The 21,981-nt window shown below is 45.0% G+C and overlaps 1 protein-coding gene across 1 annotated transcript in view; it reads right to left on the minus strand.

The window, feature by feature from the left end:
- SLC5A1 (solute carrier family 5 member 1) overlaps nucleotides 1-21,981 on the minus strand; it is a 57,024-nt gene that overhangs the window by 31,092 nt on the left and 3,951 nt on the right. The window contains exons 2-4 of the mRNA XM_019754304.2: nucleotides 19,330-19,401; nucleotides 1,010-1,114; nucleotides 332-391 (exon numbers count right to left, since the gene is read on the minus strand). Coding sequence (XP_019609863.1) covers nucleotides 332-391; nucleotides 1,010-1,114; nucleotides 19,330-19,401 — 237 coding nt within the window. The remainder of the gene's footprint in view (nucleotides 1-331; nucleotides 392-1,009; nucleotides 1,115-19,329; nucleotides 19,402-21,981) is intronic.

The following is a 21,981-nucleotide window of genomic DNA, read 5'->3' on the forward strand; positions in this document are numbered from 1 at the left end:
AGGGCCAGAGGCACACAGTTATGTATCATGAGCAAATGCATGGCAGTGCCTCGTAAATACACACCCAGCATGAGAGGACGTGATGCTTCAAAAGGCTCTGAATAGAGTAAGGTTGCTTAGGAGGGCTTCCTAGACGGACAAGTCATGGCTGGGTGGATCTGTTAACACCCCTAAGAGCAGTAAGGAACTTTACAACCTGGGAAAGAAAGCCAAAGCACAGGCTTTCTCTGCCATTTACCCCCTAAAGTCTCCTCCTCCTTCCAGGAGGACCGAGCTCATGTATATATAATATTTGTCAGGAGGAAAAGGGCATAACAGAGCACATACTTACCCCAGCCTTAATGTAAATGGGGACAAACACCCAGCCCAGGACAACCACCAAAATCAGGGCCTGAAACCAAAAAAGAGGTGGAGTTAAACCAGGAGCTATCTTATCCCTTCCTGCTGCCTGCAGAGGCCTGAGCTGCTACAGAACAGTCACCACCTAGCCTTTTCTCTTTGGGCTCTCAGGACAGCTCCCTAGATGGCCATCAGAGCCTGGAGGGGGTTTGCTGCCTGGCTGGTCCACAGAAATGGCAGCTGGGCAACCATGGAGGGGACCACACACAGCTGCCCACCGATGCTACAACTCCTTTTGTTTCTTCCCTGATTTATAAGAAGTAAAATACCATTGAGAGACCTTTTCAAAAATGATAATAACAATAATAATGGCATTCTGGTGGTAAGCATTTCCCAACCTCCAATATGGCTGAAAGGGTACCAGAGGGCTGGGCATTTTAACAGAAGGAAAAAACACTGTTGCTGTCATGTCAGTCAGTGGTTTTCTCATGCTATTCTGATGGAAGGGGAGCAGGACTGTGGGGCTCCTGAAACTGTGTCCCTCCTTCATCTGCATCGTGGGTGGCCCTGAGAGGTTCCCTAAGACTTAGAGCATCTTGAAGCACAGATAGAACTGGATGACTGCTAACGTTCCTTCAAGCTCCAGAACACAGTCTGTGGTGTTACTCACGTTCCATTCAAAGCCCCCAGTGGCGATGCCTGCAGCTGCTCCGGTCCCCGCCAGCCCCACAAAGTGGCCACTTCCAATGTTACTGGCGAAGAGAGAAGCTCCGATCTGGAAACACAAAGATAAAGGAGGGTGAGGACTCTATGCTCCACCAGGACACTTAAGGGTGGGCTAAAGAGAGGAGGGATATGTCATCCAAGAGAAGCGCAAGAAAGGGCAGAGCAGGCCAGGAACTTGGCTGCACAGGAGTCTGTTGGGACTGCTGGTTCAGAAGGCAGGTGTGGGTAATAATAGTGAAGATGAAAAGAGAAAAATTAGGGGAGGGACAGAAGGAGGTATCCCCAGATCAGAGCATCTGTGAGTCCTTTGTAAGCCCAGTGCTCAATAGTGAAGAGACCTGGGAAGCCCCACAGCCTGCCCCACGCCCCTAAAAGTCTCCCACGAGGGTGTGGGTTCAGGAGCAGGGCATATGCCATTTGGCTTTATGTCCTCAGCACTCCTGGCTTGCTGGCTTGGGACCTTGATTAATACAGGCTCTCAGTACATGGGGACAGTTTGATAAAGGAACCATTTACACGGAAGCCTCTGGGCCTCAGTCCTGTCACCTGTCAGAGAAGTCAGGTGGCAGAGCCAATGATTCCCCAGTGACTCCTAGCTGTTAAATTCTGTGATGCCAGGTGCTCCCAAGTAATAAGAGATGATAATAATAATAATAATTCTCTAATTTGAGATAGTTTGTTTTTACAAAGGTCCCAGAGACCCCACAGACTCATGCATAAAACAGGGCATTTTTCAAGGATATACATATGTCTCAATACATAAGCTAGAAGACAGATTGGAAAAACATATATTAAATACTCAAGAGTGGAAACCTAGAATGGGAAAGGAGAATAGGATTGTGAATGGAAGGTGAAGGGGAAAATATCAGGTGAAACAAGAAAGGGATCTTGCACTCACCGGTGATGATACTGTGCCATCAACCCCATTGCATCTGAGGTCCAAGAGAATTCCAGAAAGTTCTAGAGTCCTTTTATACCCAGGAGGAGAAGCCATAGCAGTATTTGATAAATATCAAACTAGTATAATTATCCTCATTCTTGTTCAGTGGATGGAGGTGGGAGAGGATTTAGAGTTTTTTATCTAATGTCCCTAAGATGGTCCAAATCTGGAACAAAACACTTATTTCCCAAAAGACAGGTTAAGAAACTCTCCTAACACTACCAGACGCTACCCCCAATACAAGGCAGTGGGTGCTGAGTGCCAAGTCAGAGGACAGGGAAAACCCTGAAGGCAGGGCTGAAAGGAGGTCCCGGAATAATGAGGAAATAGTTGTGTAAGTGCCTTTATTCATTCATTCAACAAATATTAACCTTAGCATCTACTCAATATGTCAAACACTATTTTAGACACTGGGGATTCCCAGTGTCTTATATTCTAACAGAGGAAACGTAAATAAATGAACCAAAAAAAAGAAGAAGAAGAAAGAAAAATGATCCAAGAGTGGCAAGTGCTACGAAGAAAACAGAGGTGTGATACCGTGTTTCCCAGAAGATAAGACCTAGCCAGACAATCAGCTCTAATGTGTCTTTTGGAGCAAAAATTAATATAAGACCCAGTATTATATTATATTATCTTATGTAAGACCCGATCTTATATTATAGTAAAATAAGACCAGGTCTTATATTAATTTTTGCTTCAAAAGATGCATTAGAGCTGATTGTCCAACGAGGTCTTATTTTAGGGGAAACAGTAGAGTGACTACTTTAGATTGGAGGTTGGGGGAAGTTCCCTCTGTAGGGGTAGGAAAAGCATTCCAGCAAAGCAAACACACACACACACACACACACACACACACACACACACACACTGGAAGGTTATCATGGTTGAGAAGCAGATAGAAGGCCAGAGCGGCTGGAGGATGGTGAGAAAGGAAGAGGATGGTGTGAGATGAGGCTGGAAAGCTGGGCTGGGATACATTAGGTTGGTTACTTTTGCACCAACCTAATATAACATAGGTGCGAGCAAGCCAGGACAGGAAGTGTGGATGTTATTCCAAGTGTGACAGGAAGCCACTGGAGAGTTTCAAGCAGAGGAGGGACAGGATCTAATGTGCTGTCCCTGTGTAGAGAGTAGTGTTAGGGAAGAAAGAAAGAAAACAGAGACACACGTAGGGCGCGACTGCTGCCTCTGGATGAGTGAGGATGGCGGCTTGGTCTCAGGCGGTGCCGTCCAAACAACCACAGGCAGAGAGAGTGGGGTCTGTTTCAGAAACAAAGTTGGCAGGCCCTGTGATTGGGTCAGATATGGGAAATGAGGGCAAGAGTGGTCAGGGGTAACTCTTAGATTCGGGACTTGGGTAACTTGGGAGGGCACCATTCATTCAGAAGGGGAAACTGTATACTTTAATTATTGCCACTTATGAATTTTAATCTTTTGTTACCTGTACTTTAAAATGGTGCACACCATAGGCATGCTCGTCTTGTTAAAAGAATAGGACCCAGTAAACTTTGCATAAAGAAGGAAATTACCGTTGCCTCCACCTGTAAGTGGAATTCTCACGGTGTGAGTTCTTCTATTGCCCTAGACTGCCTCTTGTCCTCCTTATAACATAAACATTAAAATGCTTTGTGAGCTGAAAGGAGGAGGAGGAGGAGGAGGAGGAGGAAAGCAGGTTCTTTAGAGACCTCCCCCTTTTTGTCCTCGAAGCTTGATGGGAATGACAGCCCATTTTAAATCAAAATCCCCTTCTGCCCGCAGCCTGCCTGTCCTGACCCATTATCGTTTCATTTATCATCTCACATTTGATAAATTATTAAGCCTAATGTTGTACTATTAAGGACATAATTATCAGTAATGATTAACTGCATTAGATTAACCTTAAGTTCAAGTAGTCCTCTCCAGCATCTCCTCAAATGGGGATATTGGACTTTTAGCAGTTTTAACCTTTCCTGGGATACCTCCTTACCACCTGATGGAATGAGGGCCAGGAGAGCTTTGGGGTACCGGTGTGCTCTGGACTCGGGTTCATTTCTGTCAAGGGCACTGCTAACCTCCCAGTCACTCACCTTGGCCTCATCCTGGACTCCTTCCCTTTACCCCATGACCTGCACTCATTTACCAAAACCTGAGTCTGTCTTCACCATGTCATGGGACTCTAGCACTTTTTGTATTGTCCTGCACTGGCTGCCATTATCTCTCAACAGGACCAGTGAGACAGGCTTCTAGATGATCTCCAGTCACCTCCCACCCACATGACCAGTTATCTCCCTAAAGCACAACTCTGATCACATCACCTCCCTATTCAGAGACCCTCCCGGGCCCCCAAAGGGACCTGCCAAGCAGTCTTCTTGGAAACTCCAAATTTAAAGACATAGTCCTTGGAATTCAGCAAGATTTCAAGTTCAAGTCCCCTCCAGTGATATGGTAGTGTGAGCTTATAAATTAGAGTTTGAATGCTTTCTTGACCTCTTACTATCTGGATGACCATAACATCTGCGAGCTTCAATCTTCTCTCATGACAGGACTGTGCAAGACTCAAATGAGATCATGAATGACTGACACTCAGCTGGCCCTCAGTCAGAGTCCTTTCTCTCCTCCAAGAGGACAATCACGTCACCCTCAAAGACAATTTGTAAGAACTACAGTGAACACTATTTTGGTCTGAATTATGTTTCCCCCAAATTTATATGTTGAAGCTTTAATGGCTCATGTGACTGTTATTTAGAGATAGGGTCTTTAGGGAGATAATTAAGGTTAAATTAGGTCATAATGTGATAGGACTGGTCCTTATAAGATGACACCAGTCTCTTTCTCTCTCTCTCTCCACATGCGCACAGAGAAGAGGCCATGTAAGCACATAGAAAGGAGACAGCCACCTACAAGTCAGGAAAAGTCTCACCAGAAACCAACCCTGACAACACCTTGATCTTGGAGTTACAGCCTCCAGAATTGTGGAAAAAAATGTATTTCTGTTGTTTAAGCCCCCTGGTCTATGATATTTTGTTATAGCAGCCCACGCAGGCTAATATAGACATTATTGCTTTATCACCTACACTCCCATGCCAGGTTTTCACACTGCCCTTCCTCTCGCTGGAGCTCATTAGCAATGCTTTTCATCAGCCTGATTTCCCAAACACATTCCCTGTCCACTCTTCACCCACATTCATGCCCATTTGGGAATCGTGGCCCATTCAGGGAGTGATCCAGTGTCACGAATCATCACGGTCTTCTCTGTAATCTCCTCCCACATTCCTTCTGAGTGCTGCATTTTAGGCTTTATCTAAAATTTCTCCAGCTTGACCTTGCTTCTAACTAACTTCTTTCCAACACCCCCTGATGGGGCCCAAGAAGCCATTATAAGTATTAATATGGTTGTGCTGTCCCTGAGCAAGATGACCGGGTTCCAACCAAACCCAAAAAGTTTGATAGCGTGGACATAATGTCACATCACTGTTTTCCTCGGACTTTAGGGAATTCACTGCCACATTTTACTGCCTACATGTCTAATCCTAGAAAGTTGACAGGAAGGAAAACATACAGAGGAATTATAGAATGGCAGAATCTTTCAGAGCTGGATAGACCCACAGATATCACAGCTTAAATCCTCCCCCCACCACCACCATGTGACGGTCAGCATCTGGATGCATACCCCTAGTGACAGAGAGCTCCCCACCTTATGAAGCAACTGAATCCATAATGGAACAACTCTCATGGTTAAAAAGTGCTTCTTTAATCTTGAGCCAAAATCGACCCATTAGTCCTACTTCTGCCCTCTGGAATGATACAGAACAAGTGAAATCTCTCTCCCACAAGCTAGCCTTTCTAGTATCTGAGGACAGGGGTTGTGCCACTCTCACATCTTCTCCAGGCTAAGCTTTTTCTTCTCGTGTGTCTGCTCCTCACTGGGCTTGAATCCACATGGACTTGTATCTCACCATCCTTGTTGCTCTTTGCTGCCCTCAGCTCCGACTATGTCCCCTAGTGGGCCTCTGATCCAAATGGACACTCCAGACACAAGCTGTCCAGAGCAAGTCAGGCTGCCCTTTTTGACTTCCCATCTGATTTTAACATCATGTGGCTTCCAATCCTCTTTTTAAACCCGCTACTCAGCCATGGGTCTTTGGCCGTGGTGAGGACCAAGCCAGTGCCTCTCATTCCCATCACCGTCAGAGAATCTGCCTCTAAATTATGTGGGCCATTTAACAAGAACAGATTTCCTCTCATTGCAGTTTAGATTCCTGATAATGCTAATTTGGTCTGCCTTAATAATACAGTGGTGGGCCGGCCCGGTGGCTCAAGCGGTTAGGGCTCCATGCTCCTAACGCCGAAGGCTGCCAGTTCGATTCCCACATGGGCCAGCGGCTCTCAACCACAAGGTTGCCAGTTCAACTCCTCCAGCCCCACAAGGGATGGTGGGCTCTGCCCCCTGCAACTAAGATTGAACACGGCACCTTGAGCTGAGCTGCCTCCCGAATGCCTCAGTTGGTTGGAGCTCATCCTCTCAACCACAACGTTGCGAGTTCGATTCCTTGACTCCCACAAGGGATGGTGGGCAGTGCCCCCTGCAACTAAAATTGAACACGGCACCTTGAGCTGAGCTGCCACTGAGCTCCCTGATGGCTCAGTTGGTTGGAATGCGTCCTCTCAACCACAAGGTTGCCAGTTCGACTCCGTCAAGGGATGGTGGGCTGTGCCCCCTGTAACTAGAAACGGCAACTGGACCTGGAGCTGAGCTGCGCCCTCCACAACTACGACTGAAAGGACAACAACTTGAAGCTGAACGTCACCCTCCACAACTAAGATTGAAAGGACAACAACTTGACTTGGAAAAAAAGGCCTGGAAGTACACAGTTCCCCAATAAAGTCCTGTTCCCCCTCCCCCCCCAAAAAAAGTGTCAAAGTTCAAACTCTGAAAGTAGATGCTAATTAAAAGTGGGAATGAAATTTAAAAATAATAATAATAATAATAATACAGTGGCTCTATCACTGACAATTTTTTTCACTTCAATCTCTCCAGGGTTTGGCACAAATGTGATGTTTTCCCATCAACCTTCTCTAAAGGGAAAACTGCTTAAACCACTTACTACACAAAACTACTTAAAACTACTTAAACCTGTTTTTAAAGGCAAACATCTGGCCAAGTGCATTTCTCTCTATAGACTATTAATGTTTGAAGTCAGAAGCTGGCAAGGATTGCATCTATCTCTTGAGCCAAAGGCAGATATTAGACTATTTAACGATCACTCCTTCAGTGCTTAACTCAGCCCTTGGAATGGGCTCCCCGAAGCAATGCTACTCCCTGAGTGTCTGTGGGCCAGGAGCATCAGCTTCACCTGGGAGCTTATGAGAAATGCAAACCCTCTTTCCCCACCCCAGACCTACTAACAGAGTCATCAGCGCTCCAGCTGATTCTTCCGCACAATAGTGTGAGAAGCCTGCCGGGACTGGACTGAAAGTCACTGTTCCCCCTGAAACTTGCTTTGTCCTCTTTTCCAGAACAGAAGTACAGTGATTGGGCGGCTAAGATGGGGGGGACAAAAGGTTTGGGGAGAAAGAGGTTCTCTCTCCAAAATCCCCTACGTAACCTCCAGAGTTTTAAAGGTCTGTGAAATCGTGGCATTCATGCTACCCATTTTTCCACAATGAGTTCGTGTGATCATATAATCAGAACACAGATTTTTGCAGCAAGTCCAGAGCTGTCTCCATCACTCACACAGCCTGAGGTCTGAGAACAAAACATGCTGGGAAGTTATCTGTTTGGCTAGGGGGTGGGGAGGTATAGAAAAAGACATGAAAATGTCATTGAATACTAACTAAAATTATGTTTTGTGTGACAGGAAATAGAAAATAGACACCTTAGCCCAAGCACCTGGTGTGAGAGCAGGGATTACCTTGGAAATAATTAAGGTCAACCTTTCATTTTCAAATAAAAACAACACTATAGCCCAGAGGAAGAAAGTAATTCAAGTTTACACGCTAATTTTATCTTTACTTCCACACCCTTGGAAAAAAAAAGTAAGATAGCATGAGTACACACAGGACCACTAACTCAGGAGAACTGCCAAAGACAACAGACAAGGGCTGTGTGTGTCTTCCTAGCTTCACAATCAGAAGCAGCCAATGGATTTGGGAAAAGTACCTGATATCAATACTCATGCTCGAAAGCATAATTAACTTGTGGGAACCTCTTCTCTTTCTAAGCACTGGAAGCTTTCTGACCTGGTTCTAATCTTGGCTCTGCCGGAGCAAATTATTTGACTGTGAGCCAATCACTTTACTGCCTTGAGCCTCAGTTTCCTCCACTTTAAACCCAGGATAAGAATCCTTCTTAGCCTACCTCTCAAGGGCGTTCCTGGGCTTAAAGGAGGTGACAAATAGGAGAAACCTTTAAGAAACGTTTGCCACACAAAAGCATGCTATTCTGAAGAAATACTGATGATGCTTTTACACGGCCCATGTTTTTATGGAGTGCCCTGAATTTGCTGTAAGAGACAGAGTGGTCATTTTCTCTTGGAGAGAGCAAGATCTTCACAATTCAAATGGAAAAGCACTCAGTTAATTTCAGGAAACTGCGTTGTTAATAGACCATATCATACCCAGATTGTCCATCACTCTGGAGATGGTTTTCTACTCCCAGCTTCTGTCTTCCCTTTCAGGGATTGATACCAGGATATCCCGGGGCCTCCTCTTCTGGATTGTGCTAGACACCTCCATTGAGATATCCTCAGAGAGCGGTTCTCAGACTTTAGCATACATCAAAATGTAGACACCCAGTTAAATCTGAATTTCAGATAAACAAATACATTCTTAGTACAAGTATGTCCCAATATTACATGGGATATACTTATACCTAAAAAATTATTCACTGTTTGTCTGAAATTGAAATTTAACTGGCCACCCTGTACTTTTATCTGCTATATCCTAATCAGAATCACCTGGAGAGCTTGTTAAAACCGATTTCTGAACCCCATCCCCTCCAGTCTCTGATTCAGTAGGTCTGGGTTGGCACTGGACAGTTTGCATTTCTAACAAGAGCCCAGGTCTTGCTGAGGCTGCTGGTGTGGGTACCACCCTTTGAGAGCCATGTCCTGGGAGAATAAGAAAGGGAGAGAGGATGACTAACTTTTACAGAGCCTCCTTCAGGCCAAGTGTGGAGCCACGCACTTCATTCACTTTATCTTATTTCATTCTCACCACAACCTGTGGGATAGGTATTACTCTTATCTTAATTTTACAGGTGAGAAAACTAAGGACCAGAGCAGTGCTGTGAACTGCACAAGGTCTCACATCCCAACATGACCAACGTCCAAGGGACAGAAGCGGAGACCACAGCACCACACTGACTTTCCTCCTTCCCCAGGCGTTCTCCTTTGAATTTCCTTGAAGGGACATAGTAGAGTCAGACCCCCACCTCTACCCATCTCACTGTAAATTCAGGAACAGCATGTGCATGCCTGCATCACACTTGTATTTCAGATTCCTCCCTTCTCCTCTGGGGAACTGGTCGTTAATCTGAATTAGCATTTTGATTCCCTTCCTAAGGTATCTTTTTATAGGGGAAGTTTGGAAAGGCTTCAACATTGACCTTTGCCATCTCTCAGGGATCACACTTCCTGGGTTGGGACAGAGGAGGTGGGGCTTGTATATTCAGACTTTTATTTCTGGGTCTCCGGTAAATATTTAGATACAGGCCTTGCTCCAGAGTCATCATAATTTCTGTTTAATATATGTCAGCTCGTGTCCCTCCATGGACAATAGGTACCTTTCACTCGTGATCTTCACCAATGCCTCTCCTTGTCCCAAGAACCAAAGAGGCAGGAAATCAGGAAACCACTGTCAAAGCTGGCATTTTCCCACAGATGGTTGGCACAAGAGGCAGATAAGTTCTTCTGTTGGTATTTGTAGGTCAAGGAGGTTAGAGACTAACCCTCTTACCAATTCAGATGAGCTCAGCTTCAGGAACATTATCAATGTGGGGGGTCCTCGGCCAAATGGCCTGATCAATACCTACGATCTCTCCCCCAGGCTGGCCCCCTTTCAGTTCTTCAGGTATCCCAAGCTCCTCCCTGCCTCAGGCCTTTGACCATCTGTTCCTTCTGCTTGGATTTCTCTTCCCCCAATCTTCACGTGGCTGCCTCCTTCTAGGTCTCAGTCTAAATGCTCAATCCTCAGAAAGGCCTTCCCTGACCCTCTTCTATAGGTTCAGAAAGACCCCTCTCCTTCCTTCCCACCCTTGATCAAATACATTTCCTGTTTAACACTTCGCATTATTTGTAATTTTGGATATATTTTGTATCTCTCTCTCTCTCTCTCTCTCTCTCTCTCTCTCTCTCTCTCTCTCTCTCTCACACACACGCACACACACACGCCAGCACCTAACACAGACTGTGGCACATAGTAGGTAATCAACATGTAGATGTAGAAAGAATAGCAATGCATAAATGGATAAATGACTGAATTCACAGCTTAAGAAGGAGGATCTAGAGATGAGATACAGTAATAATGAAGATGATGATAATACGTAAGCATAGCCACCTTTGGGAGTACTAACTGTACACTGTTCTAAGAGATTTACATGTAGTAAGGAATTTAATCCTCAAAACAACTCTATGAGGTAGGTGCTATGATCTCTATTTTGCAGTTGAGAAAACTGAGGCTCGGAGATATTATGTAACTCACCCAAGACTGCAAAGCTAGCAATGGGTGGAATTGGGGTTCAAATCAAGGTAGCCTGGCTCCAGAGTCCATACGCTTAACTCCAGCTCTAAATCATCTCCCTGATATTAAGTTCACCCCCAAAAAAGATACATACAACTGACTCAAAATGTACCATGTCAGTGGTAGACAGAGAAAGCCCGGATGCATTTCTAACATGAATAAACCAAAGAATTCATCTTAACTGATAGATTCTGCTTGGTTTTTTGTTTCTTTCTTTCTTTTTTTAACTGACAGTTTCTGAACTCTTCTGCCTTCAGCCAATTAGGAATGTTTATTACACAGTCACACACCTCAGAACAATGTTCGGTCAACGACAGACCACATAAGATGGCTGTCCCATAAGATAATAATGGAGTTGAAAAGTTCCTACCACCGAGTGACACCGGAGCTATCTTAATTCCGTAGCACATTACACACGTGTTTATGGCGATGCTGGTGTAAACAAACCTACTGCACTGTCAATCATATAAAAATATAGCACGTCCAATTATGCACAGTACATAATACTTGATAATGATAACAAATGACTATGTTACTGGTTTATGTATTTACTACACTATACATTTTATTGTTATTTTAGAGTGTACTCTTTCTACTTATTAAAAAAACGTTGGCTGTAAAAGAGTATGCTATGGTATACTGGCAAAGCAGCCTCCTGTTTACTGTGTCTCTCGATTGAATCATTTTTCTCTTGTGCTTGATTTGATCTCATGTTGTTTTATCAATTTAGTGCAGCCTAAGTGTAGAGTGTTTATAGAGTCTACAGAAGTGGACAGTCGTGTCCTGGGCCTTCACATTCACTCCCCACTCACTCACTGACTCACCCAGAGCGGCTTCCAGTCCTGTAAGCTCCATTCATGGGAAGTGCCCTGTACGGGCGGACCATATCTTCTATACTGTATATTTACTGTAGCTTTTCTATGTTTAGATATGTTTAGGTACACAGATACTTACCATTGTGTTACAGTTACCTACAGTATTCAGTACAGTAACAGGCTGTCCAGGCTTGTAGCCTAGGAGCAATCGTCTAGAGCAGGGGTGTCCAAACTGCGGCCCGTGGGCCAACTGCGGCCCATGATCCATTGTTAATTGGCCCGCAGCAAATTCCAAAAATATATTTAGTTTACTTAAATAAACCAGGTGAGGCAATACGTACTTCACCTCGAGTGAGTGGCCTGGCTATTTGTGTATTTTACCGCATATGGCCCTTGGTGAAAAACACTGAAAAAAGTTTGGACAGCCCTGGCCTAGATCATACAGCCTAGGTGTGCAGTGGGCTAGACCATCTAGGTTTGTGTAAGTCATGCTACGGTGTCCACACAAGGACAAAATCACTAACAGCACATTTCTCAGAACATATCCATGTCGTCAAGTGGTACATGACTGTAATATATTTTTTCCCTTCTCTGTCTGCATTAGTGCTCATGTGTTAGAAGATGGTGGGAGGGCAGCCAGAGGGAAAGGAGAAGGCGGGAGCTTAGGTACTAACTAGATGGCAGGAACTTGGCTACACACCCATCAGCTGACGCCTAGGAACACAAGTTGCACAGGGGGTGGTGAGTGGCTGTGCATTAATCAGAGAAACTCTGAGGAGGAGACTAAGCCGTGAAGAACGGGAAGGAAATGACTCCATCACAGAGAGAGAGGAGAGAGAGAGACAGAAGGGGAGAAAGAAAGAGAAGGATGAGGGGGAGAAGAGCAGAGGGGAGAAAGAGGAAGAGAAGGAAGAGAAGGAGGGGAAGAAAAGAAAGGTGAGGAGGAGGAGGAGGAGGAGGAGGAGGAGGAGGAGGAGGAGGAAGAAGAGGAAAAGGAGGAGATGAGAGGTCATTCAAGAGCAAGGCAGTAGTAACTGGCATACTGAGCAAAATACTCTCGCCACAAAAGAGATTCATATCTATGGAACTGCCAAGTTTTACAAAAGCTTGACTCACACTGAAAAAAATAAAATAGTTTAGGGAGTGAAGAAGCATGGCCACCCCAGATTTTACCAAGGGGTCTAACGTGGGCTGAAATTGGGCACTCTGATTCTGGCCAGGCTTGCATTTCCAGTTTTACTATCATGAGCAAAACAAAAATTCTCTGTGCATAAGAACAGAGATGTGGAGCGCTGCTGAAGGCAGGCTTCACTCGGACCCGGTCCTCTCCTAACCTCCTGAATTCTTACCACTGCCTATGCTGTGCGGCCGCTGCACCAGGGAACAGAATGCAGCTGAGGCTTCCAGTGACATCAACAAGGGGTTTCCAGCATGAGGGTCTGGGGACATGGGTCTCTCCTCCCTCCCATTCTTTAATTCAGAACATATTTGTCAAGTGGCTGCTAGATGCAAGGTGCTGGACTAGTTGTTGAAAGAGATTTTTTAAAAAACATTAAGAAAAACACAGGCTTGGGGTGGCCAGACAGCTCAGTTGGTTAGTGCATGAGCTCTGAACAACAGGGTTGCCAGTTCGATTCCCACATGGGATTGTGGGCTGCGCCCCCTGCAACTAAAAATTGAAAAACGGCAACTGGACTTGGAGCTGAGCTGTGCCCTCCACAACTAGATTGAAGGACAACGACTTGGAGCTGATGGGCCCTGGAGAAACACACTGTTCCCCAATATTCCCCAATTTGAAAAAAAAAGAAAGAAAGAAAAGAGAAACACAGGCTTGGCCCTAGGATAAAGGAAAGCACACATAGCTACATGCAAGTGGAAAGCAAACAGAGCAGGAAGAGAAGGCCACGGGACTTGGTGGTCACTTCCACCCAAGCTCGTGAAGGCCAAGTGCTTGTCTACCTTCCGTCTCACACCTTCCTTCCTGCTCCCTTGGTGAGCTCGCTGCCTCCCTGTGTCCATTTGCCTTGTTCCTGCTTTCTATCTCATGTATGAGTTCCCAGTTCTGTCTCCGGCCTATCAGGCTGTTGCAGGACTCCCAATGGCCACTCCTATAGCATCCGAAGTGGCTGAACTTTGAGTCGATCATTGGGTTTTAGAGACTTAAAAATACAGTCAGATACATTTACTCAAGAGAGTTTAAGAAGTGTGAGAAGCTGTCCTCTTTCCTCAGGGAAAAGTCCCATCACCGTCTCTGGTCAGCCCTAAAGGAAAGAATGTCTTGGTTTTCAGATACACCTTTAGACCATACCTACTGATCTCATACATTTCCATCTCAAAAGATAAGGAGAACGAGGCCTGAGTAACCAGAAAAACAGAGAGAGTCTGGCTCTGTTGTTATCTTGTGTGAACTTGGGCAACCCATGGGGTTCATCACGGTTGTTGCTAGATCACTGAGGATTCAATCAGATAGGGGATATGACAGTCCTTCAAAATCTTTCTTCAAAAACTTCCAGTTGAAATAAGGAGAACAAGAACTAAACCGGAGAGTTTACTGTGTGCCAGACACTGTTCTGAGGCTGTACACGTGTCCTCACAACAACTTCGAGTAAGTGCTGTTATTCCTGTTATAGAGATAACAAACAGTAAGGCTCAGAGATGTTTAGTAACTCATCCAGGGTCACACAGCTGGTAAGGGACAGAAGTTGGATTTGGACTCTCGCAGCCTGACTCCAAAGCCCAGGCCTAAAGAAAGAGTTGACAAGCGAGGGTCTACTGGCCAAATCTGGCCCTCCACCTGTTTTTGTAGATAAAGCTTTATTGGAACATATCTACACGCATCTATTTATGTATTATCCATGGCTGCTTTCATGCTACAGCAGCAGTTGTGACAGAAATTGCAGAGCCTCTTTAAAAATGTACTAACTGACCCTCTACAAAGAAAGTTTGTCAACCCTTGCTCTGAACCACATTGATACACTCCTCTCTAGTGATTCTCTACTAATAAAGGAAGGAAAGAAACTGTGGCTATTGAGAGACACACAGTCATTCCATTTTCAAGACCTTTGCTAGCAATAAACTGCCTAGCATGCCCACACCCATTTCCCTCAAGCTTATTCCTGCCTCTGTGGTGTGGAATCAGAATTTTATTCCTGGGAGATCCTCAATTGGACTGTCTCCCAAAACAGAGGAGACTCTTTGGGGTTCAGAGAGGTTAATGATTTGCCTGATGTCACTCGGTCCTTTGTGAGATCCCCACTCCCTTTGGAATGCTTATTTCTGTGTTGGAAGGGCTTTGAAGGGTTGGCTCAACCCCATTGTATCCAGCTGGCTCTGGTATGTGTGACCAAACTCTCCTCCAAAACAAGAGTCCTCCACTGGGCTGTGTACCTGGAGCCCCACCTCTCTGAGTAAGTTCTGGTACCACTAGCCAAGGAGTGGGGAATTTCCCCTTCCAGACTCATGTTCCTGCTTTCACATCTCCCTCTTGCCCAAATAATCATTACAACACAGCACACAGGCAGCTGTGTGTTAAAGGTGCCAAACCATGATGGCATAGAGAAAGGGAATCCTGGGCCATGAACCAGCCCACGGTTACAAAAGGTATAGCTTCATGGTTTCATGTTACTCAGCTACTCAGACGGCGTGGCTTGCCTCACGTGTGACTCAGGCTTCTGTGAGCCTACCTGCCTGGTTCCCTGTGTAAGCTGACTCTTCTTGTAACGCAGCCCTGGAGTCCTAGCTCTTCCTCTCCAATTGTCCCTCACTTCTATCCCCAGGCCAAGGCACAAACCATTTCTCTCTCTTCGCCTCATTGATGTTTTTGGGAACAGGGTCTTTTTCTAGAGCTCCTGATTCTTTACCTATTACAGGTTACAACCGCTCCTTTCAAAGTCCCCGAAGTCCCCAGGAATACCCTCAACTGGCCTCTCCTCTGTCCAATCTCCTTTCAGGCTTTACAAGCTCTGATTTCCTCCTTTTATCAGGATGTATCAATCCAAGGTCAACGCAAGTCTTCCCTTCCTAAAATTCCGGTACTTTCTTTCCGAAGCTTCTTGGGTTGCTCACTCCTCCGACAGCACAAAGTAGGAGGCCAAAGCAGGTGGAGGGGGCAAAAGGTCCCATTGGACGGTTTCTGGCTCAGTCACAGGCTGAGAGAGATGTCAACTTTAGAAAGACTGTGGCCCTGTGATGCTCTCCTTAAGCCAGCACATTTGAGAGCTGCTTTCCCAGTCATGAGCTTCCAGGCCAACAAACAGGCTTAAACTGAATTTGCATTTTGATACAAAGGGAAATTTAGAAGTATAGGTTTGATACAATTGAAACTATTTTCCAATTTTGGAGAGAACCTACTTAGATTTGCATTTTCTTGCCTGCCGAGTTTTCCTTCAACTTTTTCTTTGAAGTGTGCATGGCAATAGTGTTTTAAAACCATGTTAAATTTTAGTATAGAAATCACCGTGCTTATTTGTCTTCTAAACTAACAGTTTCTAAACTTTTTAAGTCAGCAGAAACGCGTACTCAAATAAAGTCTTAGCAGATTGCCCTTTTATAAAATAAATGAAAGTCGGGTTGCTGGGAAGGAGGGGGCGAGCAGCCCCTGAGGCATTTCTGCAGCGCTTAGGAAACACATTTTTAAAACCACTACTTTAGAATGTAACCATACTTGACAGAATCTAAGACACCAACTATTGTAAGACACACCATGTAATACGAAGAAAGAGAAAACACTGCCACTTAAACCATAGCATGCCAACTGATAGATCATAATACATGAGCCAATTTCAAAGATGTTAAAACGTGGTCAATGTGTAGCTGGTATTGATGGTTTATAGTACTATAAATAAATATACATATAAATCACGTTCATTTATTCACACAGTCAATCTGAAAGTTAAATATAAGTGAAGAGGCAATAACAGCTTCACATAAATTCTAGTTTCCATTTACTGACCAATACTACGTGCTGTCTGTGCACCACACAAATGCCAACTGGGGGCTGGCCTTGGCACTCCTGGTGTTTCTTCCATATTGCAATATTCCCATTTATTGAGCCCTTGCCAAGCGCAGTGCTGAGTGTTGTACATTTAATTATCTCATTTAATCCTGGCAAAACCCTCCAAAGCAGGTATTATTATCTCCTATTTTATAGAGGTAGTAATTAAAGCTCAGGGAAGTTCATTGATTTGCCCAAAAATCACACAACTAATAAATGTAGCAGGTCAAATATGTTGACTTCAAAGCCCATGCTCGTTCTACTATAGAATTTTCTAGAATACTCTAATTCTAGAAAATTCTAGAGTTGGGAGAGACTTAGAGGACACTGCTTCCTCATTCAAGAACCCCCCTCCCCAGCATCCCTAACAGATGGAGGTATTTTCAGTATATTTGACCAAACAGATAAGAGTCTACTCAAATCAGTACTTATCAAGCATCTGGGAAACAACGTTAAAATGCAGATTCCTGGGGCCCTCTTCCAAGGTTTTTTTTATTTCATAGGTCTGGAGCGGGGCCCAGGAATTTGTATTTTTAAGAAGCACACTCAGGTGACTCTGATACATGAGCAGGTTTAGAAACCATTGATGTGATCTCATAAAGCCTTAGATGGAAACTGTTGTTGGAGGAAGAAAAGTTGAATTTCAGCCTCATCAAGGAAGCAGTGACTTCTGCACAAGAGAAGAATGATGGCATGTTTCTCTGTTGGATTAGAATAATCCAATACTGAGACGTGAGTAAGGCAAACACCACTCACAGGAAACCCTACATGAGCCATTGAACCCTGCCTGTTTTGGGTGGGGCTAATCCCTCTCACTAACCAACTCTCAGCCCAGACCCACACCTGGGCATTATCAGGAAGAGAGCCATCACTTCTGGTTAAGGTGTGAGGTGTCCCCAGGCCTAGCCTAAAATGCGTATCTCCTAAGGATGGTTCTACCCCATGCTTCTTCCCCTTTCCCATTGGCTTCCCCAAGACTCAGAGCTTGGAGGCCAAGACCTTATCCCTAATAAATCAGCGCTAGAAATTTTACATGAAGAGATATGAGTTTCTTGTCAAAGCAGAGGTGAGGGGAGTAGAAAAGGTGGTTGGATGCAAACTGAGGCTAGATAAGCAAGCGCTTGGCACGTTTACTGTAGGGGACACTGAAGCATTAGATGGGGTGGGGGGTGCACTGTTTTCAAAATAACTAAAGTGAACTACAAGGTCTTATTCAGCTAGCTAATTCAGCAAATCTCAAGTCTGCTAAGATTTCATGCCAGCCTTGGCTCTGAGAGCTGTAGAGCAGCATTATCCAACAGAACTGTCTGCGATGATGGAAATGTTCTAGATCCGCCCTGTCCAATATGGTAACCACTATCCACATGCAGCTATTAAGCACTTGAAATATGGCTAATGTGACTGGGGAAAGAGATTTTTAGTTTTATGTAATTGTAATGTAAATTGCCAATGTGATTAGTGGCTACCATACTGGACAGCGTGGTTCTAGAGGGACTATCCCAGCCTTGTCCTGAATTTTGTGATCAGAGCTGCCTAGTCAACACCCGCTTTTAGGAAATTGCCAAAGTCCAAAGCATCAGAAGACAAAAACCCTGACAAAGAACAGAAAGGAGGCCTCCGATTGTCTGTGCCTTTACCCACCCACACGTGGTGTCATGAGAGACCACCAGGAGGGACCCACCACAGAAACTAGCTTCTGCCCAGTATTCTTGGCTACCGTAAGAATAAAGCAAAAATGACTTTAAGGGTAACCTAAGCAGTTGTGAAGATGCCAGTGGTTAAAATCCATCTCAAAACAACATATCAAAGGCCAAATGTGGCGTGATGTCCTGCTAACTTCTCTCTGTGCCGCACGCGACAGTGGCTTTACTTTCTTTACTTTCTTGCTTCTCTTTCTCCAATTGACTCATACCTGTCACCCTCTTCTCATTGAATGTATGCTTCGTTATCCCCTCTTTCACCAGCCAGTCTTGCTTATTTCTTAAGCCCAAGGAATTTGGCCAATTTGGTCAACCAGTTGTTTCGGTGAGAACGCTGGCTAGAAATGGTCATTGGGCTGAACTGATAAATAGGCCAGAGTCCTGTGCTGACAGGGTGGAAAGGACGTCCCAGTTTCTCTCCCATCCATACACATATCCCTTGACTGGGATCCATGCACATATGCTTTGACGTAGTCCTGCCCACATACAAGTGTCAGAGAAAGCACCTCTTAAGTTTACAAAATACAAAATCCATCAAGAGATGAAGAAAACTGTAATTGGGAACAGTAGGGGTTCCTCTTCCATCCATTCAACAAATATGTATTGAGGGCCTCCTGTGTATCAGGCACTGCCAGGCTCCCAGAGCAGGACAGATAGTCTTCCATGGGACTTAAAGTAGCAAAAAGGTAGCAAAAGAGCTACTCTTTATTGAGTTTCCACCTCCTGAGAGGTGTCTACTTCTCACAACACTCCTGGACGGCAAATATTACCTCCCTCATTTTATAGCTACAGAAGTGGACGCTCAGATTTGCCCCAGATCCCCTCGGTCTGTGTGCTCTTTTTGCTTCTCCTCACTGCCCACCTTGTATAATCTTTGCCTCTATTTATCCCTTGAAGAATTCCAAACGTTATTTATTTAAAGCCTATTCCCTTACCACAAGAGATCAGGGTGCCCAGGATACCTGGGGAGCATGAGACCCATTATCAGGGATCTAAGGCTGAAAGGAAGAATCACGGCGTCCCCAAGTCGAGAAGAATATGGCCTCCTACAGGGAATATCGTAATCGTTAAGCACACAGTGTTTCAGAGAACACTTACCGGCCACCACACCATACTTCGTCCTGCCAGGAAGAATCCTCCAACGGTCCCACGATTAGTGGAAAACATAGCCTGAGGAGGAAAGGGTCAAAAGTTTAATAGAAAACTAGAACAGAGTGACCTTGCCAGCCAAAAGGACACACCTCCCCATATACTCACACTTTCTTCTACCCACTTCACTCTCTGAAACACGTCCACATTCCTTACTCCCCTGGAGCCCAGTACACGCAGAGGAAGGAGGGAGGGACCTACCTTTGACAGACATGGAGACTGAAGCTCAGGTTTAAAGAGCTTGCCCTACTGCTAACTCTGCAATGAGCTTACAGTGTGGCTGCGAGCAAGTCACTCCACCTGGATCTGTTTGTGTCTCTGTTAAATAAGGGGAAATGGAAACATGTGTAGCTTTTTACAAGCATACTCAAGGTGCCTAATGAAGGATCATAGTTTTTAAAAGCACCGCTTGGTATGTAAATATCTCAATCATGCTGCTAAGAAACAAAGAAGGCGGGAGAGAGGGAGAGAGGGAGAGAGGGAGAGAGGGAGGGAGGGAGGGAGGGAGGAGGAAGGAAGGAAGGATGCTATGGGAATGCACAGTGTTCCTACTAAATATTTCACGAAAGACTAAAACATTCAAACTCAGTTCAAAACTTTCCCCTTTGGAGATGAGCTTGCTGGAAACATTGCTTTTCAATATGTTATGAATACTGTGGAATGATGATTACTATAAATACAGAAGAAAGAGGAGATTTCTTCTGACTGAGGTGTCAGGAAAGGCTTCACAGAGGGGACAGCACTTCAGCAAGTGTTGAAGAAAGAGGGCGGTTTATTAGTCAGAGGAAAGAAGGAAAGGACATTTCAGACTTCAAGAACAGCACACGCGATGACCCAGAGATGGAACCATACCAGTGCGGGGAGAAGGGAATGGCGGATGGTGTTGTGTGGTGAACCTGGGTGAGGTGTATGAATGGGCAAAGTCGGGGCAAACCGCAGACCCTCAAATGCCAGGCCAAAAAGTGTAGTTTTGATCCAAGGCAGTAGGGAGCCACTGAAGGTTTATGAGGAGAAGAATGACACACCATTTCAATAAATGACCACCAACCCCTCTCACGGCTCCTTTATAATGTGGCCTCTGAACCGTCGGCTTTTTCCTGGTCTCAGGCCCAGGCCCAGTCCTCCAGCACAAAATGGGGACAGTAGCTGCCCCTGGGGTCCTTTCCCCTTCCTGCTCTGTCAGTGGCCCTCTCTCAGCTGAAGCCCACTATCTCCCTGAATGCTAATGGCTGATAATGACTTAGGCCTGACAGAGGTGTTTGTATTTCATAGGTGACCCCTGAGACTGAAGAGCATCACTGGTCTGAAGGAATTAAGCTGTGATGGTAACATCTCAGGTGTTTAGAAATTCACCATTCATTCCGCAAACACATCTGCTACAGAGAGCACATTGCTGCATGCGCAGACGGCAAAGGCATACTGAACTTAGTCCTTTAGGGCACAGGGCCACTCACGCGTCCAAAAGCTCAACCCAGATTTGTTACACACCTCTGTGTGCTAGGCAGTGCCGAGGAGATCACAGCTCAGATCTTTCTGGGCTCCCATAGGACATATTCTGGAGGCCTCCGTGCCATAGTAGTTTTTCGGGGAACTACCAAGAGGACCAAAAGACCCAAGGAGCAGAGAATGTAGGTAGGGCTGAAACAGAAATAAGTCCCAAGAACTGACCGGGCTCCTGCAGGTGGCCTAGGAAAAGCCATTCTGAAGGTTATTCTGAAGTTGACGAAGATTGATACCCCCAGGCAGGGCTGGAGGGACAGGAAAAGTGGGTTTGGGGCCCAGGCACGTTTCCAAGTTGGTATTCAAAATGAAGAGCTTAGAGGAAGAATATGAGGGCAGAGACTAGGGAAGCTGGAATAATTCAGGAGTGATGTTGGGATGGATACAAGGTGAGGAGAGGTGTGTTCTCCACCAGGTCTTCTCCTGTCTGGAACGCCATCCCCTCATCTCCACAAGCCAGACCTTGCACTCCTACGCGTCAAGGACTCTCCAAATGCCACCTTCCCCATGAAGCCTCACCGGACATTCCCCCATGGAAGTCCCCTCCTCCCCTCTCCAAATAAAAATCACCTTTCCTGTGAACATCTAGAGAACTCTACCTATACCTCGTATTCGGCTCTCATAATTTTTTTACTTTGTGTTATCATGTTATAAATTTTTCCAGCTTTATTGAAGTATACTCAACAAATAAAAATTGTATACATTGAAAGGGTACAATGTGGTGTTTTGATATACATACTTATTGCCAGGAGCTGGGAGTGGGGAAAATAGGAAGAGGTTAGTCAAAGGTACAAAGTTCCAGTTATAAGATAAGTTCTGGATCGCTAGTGTACAGTATGGTGACTATACTTCATAATACTGAATTGTATAGTCAAACTTGCTAAGAGAGTAGATCTTAAGTGTTCTCACCACCAAAAAAAAATTACAACCATGTGAGGTGATGGATATGTTTATTAGCTTAATTGTGGTAATCATTTTACAAGTTTTTAATCCCCCAATAATGCTTAGTAAAATGCCTTGTATATGGTGCACATTCAGTAAAAAAAAGTTGAATGGGATTCCCAGTTCCCTCCAGCTCCACTCTTCCCTCTTATCCCACCA

Source organism: Rhinolophus sinicus, linkage group LG16 (genome assembly GCF_036562045.2).
Source record: "Rhinolophus sinicus isolate RSC01 linkage group LG16, ASM3656204v1, whole genome shotgun sequence".
NCBI classification, from domain to species: Eukaryota; Metazoa; Chordata; class Mammalia; order Chiroptera; family Rhinolophidae; genus Rhinolophus; species Rhinolophus sinicus.